The sequence below is a fragment of the Coccinella septempunctata genome, chromosome 3, assembly GCF_907165205.1.
Source record: "Coccinella septempunctata chromosome 3, icCocSept1.1, whole genome shotgun sequence".
NCBI classification, from domain to species: Eukaryota; Metazoa; Arthropoda; class Insecta; order Coleoptera; family Coccinellidae; genus Coccinella; species Coccinella septempunctata.
The window spans coordinates 31,551,021-31,559,817 of record NC_058191.1 but is presented as its reverse complement, the minus strand read 5'-3'; the positions used below and the strand labels follow the sequence as shown (position 1 = coordinate 31,559,817).

The 8,797-nt window shown below is 33.8% G+C and overlaps 1 protein-coding gene across 3 annotated transcripts; it reads left to right on the top strand.

The window, feature by feature from the left end:
• The first annotated feature begins 313 nt into the window (after positions 1-313).
• Positions 314-8,420, top strand: LOC123309451 (serine protease inhibitor 28Dc). Of its 3 annotated transcripts, none has more exons than XM_044892580.1 (4): positions 314-549; positions 5,129-5,484; positions 6,523-6,988; positions 7,274-8,420. In XM_044892580.1, the coding sequence occupies exons 2-4, from the start codon at positions 5,130-5,132 to the stop codon at positions 8,235-8,237; spliced, it is 1,785 nt and encodes a 594-aa protein (XP_044748515.1). In that variant the 5' UTR covers positions 314-549; position 5,129; the 3' UTR covers positions 8,238-8,420. The 3 variants fall into 3 exon arrangements, with proteins under 3 accessions (XP_044748515.1, XP_044748514.1, XP_044748516.1); XM_044892579.1 differs by lacking the exon at positions 314-549 and adding an exon at positions 1,872-1,897; XM_044892581.1 differs by lacking the exon at positions 314-549 and adding an exon at positions 2,223-2,300.
• The last annotated feature ends 377 nt before the right edge of the window (positions 8,421-8,797 follow it).

Genomic DNA, 8,797 nt, shown 5'->3' with positions numbered 1-8,797 from the left:
AAAAAATTGCCAGATATATTGGAATTTGCATCAGTTTCTCTGAAGAAATTAATTTTTTTCCAAATATTGATTTTTCAAGAGTATTTTTCCGATTTATTTATATCGATTTTCACAGAATCATACAATGTATCGATGCTATTGACGGCTATTGACGTATTCAGGAAATTCACTTCCCAATAAAATATTTTTTTTTATTTCCACCAAAAATTTTATCACTTCGAATGTTCCGCGAAATCCCGTTGTGGGTGACCGGAATAAACCAAGAAATGATAAGATCTTGGCTATCCGTTTAATAAACATGGAAATCACCGTACCCCGGTCTTTCATTAATTGGAATCCACCGCTTCTGGTGGGGAAGGTCATCTTAGCTGGTTAGTACACATGGACGAACCTCTGTTGATTCGAATTTGCTTCTTCGTTTTGCGACGACACAAGTTTTTCGTGTTTTATCGGTAAATTTCTAATGTGATTCCAACTGGACCAATCGGTTTCGAGGTGATAGAGTGCCAGTAATGAAGTGAAGGAAATTTGTGTGGAAATATTTAGTGCGTGAGTAAATTGCTTGTCTAATTTGTTGTCATTCTGGTTGAACCACATACCCATAATGATCCTTTCAATATTATGCTCTGCTTCTTCAGCATAAACCGTTGATGTTCATATATCCCACTTTTATATTGTTCATTTTCTGGGTCATAGCTACATATACATACACTTCTCAATGACAAAGTCTTCTGGTGAATTCCAAAATTGAATTTAGGTGAAACTTCAGTCAGAAAAAGCAATTTTTTTAAATTTCATTACCTATTGTTCTTGTTTTTGATCAGATGTATTTTGTATTAAGGAATATTTTCCGATTTTCAAATGATATCATTATTTTATTCTAAAAATGGTATTGATATTGATATTCGATGTAAGTGTCCACGTTTATCTCAACTTGAAGCAGTAGGGAACAAAAACCTTAAAAAGATTTATTTTCAACGATCAAAATATGGAATAAAAAAATTTCAAAAATTAGTGTTACCTTTTGAAAAACAAAATTATACATTAAATAAATTCAAAATATAAAACAGTAAATGGGTATCGAAGATTTGAATTTTGTGCGATATCCTTTACTCACTCAGTATTTCTACTTCACACAAAAATATATACCTACCCAGAAAATGCCGCCAAAAAAACGTCAAGTTTGCTTGATAATTATTTTTGTGGAATCGCCATCACAATAAGCTATCACTGTAGTACCTTTGACCACTTGATAAATCTATTGTGACAGCGAAACACGTGAAGAGTTAAAGACCTCATATCCTACATGTAATTAAGTTTTTTTCTGTTAAATTATGAATTTATTCAATTTATTTTTATTTAATCAATAATAACTGCCACATATTCTTACATCTAATAAATACTAATTATTACATATCTTCTCAATTCATACAAGAAAAAAATTCTTTGTCTAGGATAATATAAATGCAATTTCAATTTTAGAATAGCAAAATAAGACCGCCTTTTACTCTCGGGAACACCAAAATGTCCCAGAGTGTAAAGGTGAATAACTCTTCTGAAAATTCCGTGTCATTCGGTTAATAAACTGCGCATTTTAATTCTTTTTTAATCACTGAGGAATCTAGTAATTCTACTGCAACGAGAGGAGTATGTATGCAATGCGTAATTTAATTGTTGGTTTCAACTGAAATTTATTCTTTACAATGATCGAGTGAGATTGCAAAAATATATCCCGGAACCTGTGGTTTCCACTTAATCGTGATTTACGCGGTTCTAGTACCTACATATATAAGTAAGTACATAATAATTATTTCCTAATACTTCACTTATCAGTTCTAGTTCAACTTAAGATTTTCTGTAGGAAAAATTCTCTAAATAAATACCTAATGAAAACAGAGTAAGTAGAAAGTACCTAACCTACTAAATTCATACCTTCGGTATTCACTATTTTGAAAAAAATGCTGAAACAGGTCAATATTTATTTTACATCAGACAACACGTCCTATATAATTGCACCCTCTATGAGAAAGTGAGGTAGATGGGTTTTTTAATTGGCAACCCTATTTTTTGTGCCAAAAATCAATAGGTAGATTTTTTGTTGCTGGGGATGATTTGGTCATTGGTGGGATTAAACCTTTATCGAAATAGAGTCTTCAATTTTTTAATGTATTTTGAGGTCAATGACGTACATTTATTTTTGTAATTTTAAATTTTCATTTCAGATCATTCATCAATTACAACCCTAAGAAAAGGGAATGTTGCCCATAACACTTCAAAAATATCGATCACTCCTTAAAAGTGTAAGTCATTGACCTCAAAATATATACCTAATAAAGGTAATAATTCGAATTAAAAAAGTTTAACAAGTTCATTCGTATATTCAAAAAAAGGGTTCATCAATGATCAAATCATCCTCATCAACAAAAGGTCTATCAATGTGTGCTACAAAAAGGAAGGATTGCACTTTAAACAATTCTAACTACCCTCTACAGACTCCACCCGTCATAGACGTGTATGACGAAATTCTCAACTAGGCATGGAAAGTTTCTTATATAAAAATAAAAATTGAGCAGTTCGAGATTTCTTCTACAAAATAGTAAATACCCAAGATAGGAATTTTGATTTCTACATTGTATATTGATGAACCGTTCGTATGGCTCTGGAAAAACCTGCCGAAACATTATCTTATTTTTCATAAATAATTCTAAGATAAGAGTAATTAACGAGTGGAAACAATAGGATAACTCGGTGTACTGCTTTTAATCTTTGTGTACGTTTCGGCTTTACATTTTGAGCCTTCTTCAGTACACTGAAAAGTTGTAATGTAATATATTTTTTTACACATTGAATAGTTCTTACCTACCTAGTTCTTCCTTTATTCAATATGTATACAACAAAATTGATTAAATAAAATATAGAAAGTACCTAATGCTAATCTCAAATGGTGTAAGCATTCTTGAAATAACATTCAACGAAATAAAAAACTTCCAACGGAAACTATCAACCATCTCATTAATGAATATTCGAATTATCTTGTTCAATGTGAATTACATTTCCTGCCAACTATGCTTTCATAGGTACTTAATCACATTTTAAATGGTTTTGGTGTTCGAAATATAACTGAATATATTCCGAATAATAATGGTGTTTTTTGTAGCTGTTTCCTCCAAAAACATAAAATCTCATAAGAGTAATTTTCAGTAGATTCTCGTCTTATCTATAGGATTCTTTTTGGAATTTTATTAATACATCATACAATGCTGTATGTCTTTCATGCTATATATGAACACTTAAATTTATTGAACTGTTTTTATTCACATAGGTACCTATATAAAGTAAAAAAGTAGTTCCTGGTTCTCTGACAAGTTATCACTGGTGTTCGTACGAACTCGAAAAATACAAAATAAGAAAAGGGGGATGTAGTAAGCAATTCTTGAATCATTTGAATGAAAGCGAGTACCAATAATATTGTTTTTTTGTGTTCAATGTATCAATGTCATTTCAGAAATTGAATTTCTTAATTCTTATTTATGTTGAATGAAATGATTCCCCAGTCATGATAACCCCAGAATTAGTATGTTTTTGGCTTCGTAGGAGATTAGGTACAAGTACAAATAATTCATAAAGTATTCAAACCACAATCATTGATATTTGTGTGGGTTCAAGTTCACACTGATAGTTTCGAATACACTTTGGCTTTGTTTGTCCTAAAATTAGCTGTTTGAATAGATGATTATCATATTGATATTACAGAGCAATGCGGAAGTAGAATGATTGTTTCAGTACTTTCAATTATTTCATTTTTCATTACTTCCCAATTTTCAGCTTTTATTAATATTCTTATATGATTCTCATTTTATCCTACTTATTTTATGACACTTGTTCCTTCCCTTTTATGTGTAAAACGTAGCAATAAAAAGTATATAACATTTCTAAATAAACCGTCGAGCATATTTTAGCCCATTAACATACCTTCGTTAAAAGCACTCAAGCAATATTGGCGCAATCAAATTATCGAGAAGTTATGTTATTTCAATTTTCCAATACATTTTACAAAAACAGATTAAATAAATATATGATTTTCACAAAAATGAGTTTTTTGACCACGACACGTGTTTCGCTATCACAATAGTATCTTCAGATAGAAACTGAAATATTTGCATCATGCATCCTGATGGTCTGTGTATTTGCAGACTAGAACTTGGTTCTTCTGCTGATAACTTCTACTTCGTTCCTTGTGTAGTTTCTCTTTCATTTTAGATCATTCTCGGTCAATTTTTCTCTCTCTGTTTTTCCACCATATGTTTTCTCTCATCCTGATCCTCGGTCTCATGATTCTCCGTTTTTTATGTGTTCTTTGATTATTGTGGTTTCTGATTCCTTCGTTTCTTGTGTACCACTTTTCATCTAGGGGCTTCTCAGAGTTATGTTCTATATTGTTTCCAATTTTTTGAGTCGATTCTTATTCATTTTCATCTTCATCTTTGGATTATGTTACTTGGTTGGAAGCATTATGCATTGACTTTCGCTTCAATTTATTTTTATTCTCTATTTCTTTGAAATATTTAGTACAGAACGGGAAGATATACAAGCAAGCATTTAACTATGCTTCTAAAAATCTAGGATAGGGGGTAATGATTAGTTCCAGAACATTCGTATCAATTTCAGAGCAGATACAAAACGGAGGATCGGGCGATAAGTAATATAGCAAAATGAAATCTATATTTCTGGATGTTAGCGAAAACTATCGTCTTCTTTTAGATTTTTTCTTCATTTCGCATGACAGTTTTATGAATATGTAATGTTTTTGTTTATTGGTCTTATGTTAGCAACTAAAACTGATGAAAATATGTACTACTAGTTGAACAACAAATATTCAAAATTAATTCAGTAACCGTGAGTTATTGCAACCTGGTCGTTGAGCAAAGTAAGCCAGGTGATAACTTATACCTATTTATCTATTGATTTCCAAATTCTCTAAAAATTCTGTTTCTGACTTTTAGCTTCCATTGTGATAGCGAAACAGGTGTCGTAGTTTAAAAACTCATTTTTTGAAAATCATATAATCTGTTTAAAGTTCAATTATGGATTTACATAAATTCAATAAATTTTACTCATTGATTTTCAGAATGTATAGATTACTAGCGCTTCTACTAGTCTCCCTTGTGGATGGCAGCACTCAGATGGTCTACTATCCAGACGACAATGGCAACGTGATTTACAACAATCAAGCATATCCAGTTCAGCCACCAATGGCCCCTTTTGGAAGTTTCCAAGCTCCCAATCGGTTCAATGAGGGAAAGAGTACCGAGGTAACCAAACAGGTTCGAATTCCTCCAAGGGGTACTCCGGAGTATGAACTATTCGTTACAAATGCTATTTCAACAGGCTTGATGAAGTTAACAGTGGCTGTGAATAAAGTAATCACCAGTCAGTCAAGTAATCAGTATAATAATATAGTATTCGCACCAGTCAGTATGGCAGGTAAGTTTGTATAGAATACATAGACATATTAAACATAGGTCTATACTAGAATACATGCAATACATTAATTGCATACTACTCGTACATAATCAATCATCATTACTGTACATTTCAAAGTTGGGCCTTTTTTTGACAGAAAATAGAACTCGTCAGAATTCATCAACCCACCAAAACTCGCCTATATAAAACATTCAAGATGGCGGAGATATCATCCCCCAATGTCGAATGCGAATATATGAAATTTAGAGTATTATGACTTTGCTGAACTTCAGCTTCCCATCAGTAGGATCAGATGAATCTATCTGTTCAGATGCAGCTCAATGACAGAAAGCGAGAAATCAATTCTATAAATAGTCTTGGGTTATCGTGAAAGGGAGGTGAAAAGTGTAGAAGATCTGATAGAACACAGTATAGAAATCATTTGAGGAGAAAATGGTCTTATTGCTACCGTAATTTTATTCCACTTTTACGATGGCCAAGACTTGGCACACATCGAACTAAATGGTGTCAACTTTGAACAAACTTTGTGAATAATTCAAACTAATTTTATTGGGGAGTTTTTGAACTCATTCTAATTTTATTCAAACTGGTGTCTCAAGTCTCTTTTTATCCGGGAGTAGAACTAATCGAATTGGCACATTTCATGAAAAATAGAAGGAAGATAATGAGAAAAAAAGGTCAGCCCAAGTTGCCTTTAATTTTCATTTTCGGTCAAAAACCGAAATGTTTAATATATTTTATTCTAACTGAACGAAACCATTGGTGATTTTTAGAGAAACGTTTTATTTTGGCCAGTTCTATTATCTCGAACGCAGGACTCACAAAAAATTAAAAAACACCCTGTACTTATGTAGGTATCAGACGATTCGTTTGTTAACGCCTAACAAATTCTGGGTTGATTATTCTGATTAAGAGATAAACTCTCTTCAGAGAGATGGTCGTCCCTCGTAAACTTTATTCGAGTTCTCAAATACTGACCAGCTCGGATATACTCAAACATATTTCATTGCTAATTTCTGACATTCATCATTTTTTCAGCCTCTCTGGCCCTCGTTCTTCTCGGATCCAATGGCAAAACATACCAAGAAATATCTACGCTCTTGGGTTTCGCAACTGGAGTGCCTGATCTCGACAAGAAATCCCAAATAGTTCACGAGCAGTTCGGTAAGATGATAGTGAAACTGGAAAAAACTTCAGGATTCATAATAGGATCTCAAGTGAATTTCGCAACTGCCATATTCGTCCAGAACAACTTCCCTATACGGAATATATACAAGAACACTGCTGAAAGTATTTACCAGAGCGAAGTTCTGAATCTAGATTTCCAGCAGAATCCAGTGCACGCGCAGAAGTCTATCAATGCCTGGGTTTCGGATAGGACGAAAGGGAAGATCAAAGAGGTGCTTTCTGAAGCTCCTTCAGCTGACACCAAAGTCATACTAGCCAGTGCCATGTACTTTAATGCTCAATGGGAATACCCTTTCTATGACGGCGCCACTAAAAGGTAGGCATGACATCTCCCGTTTTTTCAATTGAATACAGGGAACACTATAGTGATAAACCCTAACCATCATCAATCGTCGTAGTCATCAAATTCTTGATGTTAACTTAACAGGCCTTTCGGTCTGGCGCTGATAAGCATAAGTTACACCAACACTCTGACAATTACAACCAAGAAGCTAGAGTTTTAGATAAGGACGATAAGGTCCATCCCCTCACACCAATTTCCAATAAAAGCCTAGGTTATCTGCTCAAATGAAGCCTTTCTTATTCTCCTTTTTTGTTACAGACGGCGTTTCTACACAAATGGTAAAAATCAGCCGAGTGAAATATGGGTAGATATGATGTCAAACGGTGGGGACTTCCCCTATTATAAAGATAAGATGCTCGATTGCGAAATTATAGGATTCCCATACAAAGGCAATCATACCACAATGTATGTAGTGAAACCAATGAATTCAAATAAGGATAAACTGAAATCGTTGGAGGACGTTCTAACAGTTGAGCATTTACATAGACTCGTGTCGAATGTTAAGATAACATCATCAGTGATACTTTTCCCCAAAATGCTGATAGACACGACGTTGGACTTGAAGACACCCCTGAAACACTTGGGTATTTCATCGTTGTTCAATCCCGATGAAGCTAACCTAGCTTTGTTGTCTCCCGGAGCTACAGCCTCCATTACAAATCTGACTGGAAAAGTGAATCTGGGAAATGCGGTCATCAATCCCATTTCGCCCAATATTCCGAGAAATCCTTATGAGGGGGACGATTCTGTTCTGATTTTCAACAGATTTGGCGACACAGTCAACTGCACCGATCTATTTGAAATGAAAAACAATATAACGACTTGCGAGCAAGTGGTCACAAATACGACTAGTAAAGTTATCTATAAGAAAATTGGCGACAAAATTGGAAGAAGAATAGCTAGAAAAGCAAGATCGTTGTCAACCGAAAATTTGGATAGTTTGCGTGAAAGCATCAACGCACCGAAAAATCCGGTTAACTTCGAAAATCCTGGACTTTTTGCTGACAAAGTGATTCATAAGGTTTATATGCATATAACAGAAACAGGAACGGAGGCAGCTGCTACAACTGTTTTCGGGTTGTCTAAGCTGGGAAGTAGGGTGATATTCAGAACAGAAGTGCCTTTCTTTTTCTTTATAATGCATGAAGAAACTAAGGTGATTATGTTTTGGGGTTCAGTGAATAGACCTACTCCGTTTTATGCTAGTGACTCAAAGCAATGAGCCCAATTTCTTCTATTTATTTGTACAAAATAACTCACATTTTAGTCCACGTGAAGTTTAGTGTAAACCAATTGTGTATTCTGGTCAATATTTCAGCCCCACCTAGACGTTAATTTCACATTCATCACATTTTATATGACATTGTAATGAGAAATGTAAATAAATATCTCACCATTGTTTAAATACGTGATTTTTCTTGTATTAAAGAGATAGTGCTTAAGACTGCTAAGAACGTAAGAACAGATGAATATGACAGACTTAAAATGAAAAATAATGCTATCCAGTGACGAATGATCAAAACTCACAAGTGAACGAAAAATCAATCAATATTATTTGGACTAAGACAAGATTGAGTGGCCAACAATTCAAAAAGTATCATAGTGATACTGATACTACTGATTCAATGCATCTTTATCTAAAAAGAAATTTACTGCCGTCGCTAGAATATTTAGCGACATAGGCAGAGCCCCAATTTGGAGACTAAACAGAATTCAACTGAATTCAAAATGTAAGTATTGCGTAAACCAGGTTTCCAATAGGACTGACTGAGATAAAATGAC

Excerpts from the sequence above, each read along its gene's own strand:
- LOC123309451 (XM_044892579.1), top strand. Across the intron at positions 5,485-6,522 it reads CGCACCAGTCAGTATGGCAG|CCTCTCTGGCCCTCGTTCTT; the intron begins GTAAGTTTGTAT and ends TCATTTTTTCAG. Across the intron at positions 6,989-7,273 it reads TATGACGGCGCCACTAAAAG|ACGGCGTTTCTACACAAATG; the intron begins GTAGGCATGACA and ends TTTTTGTTACAG.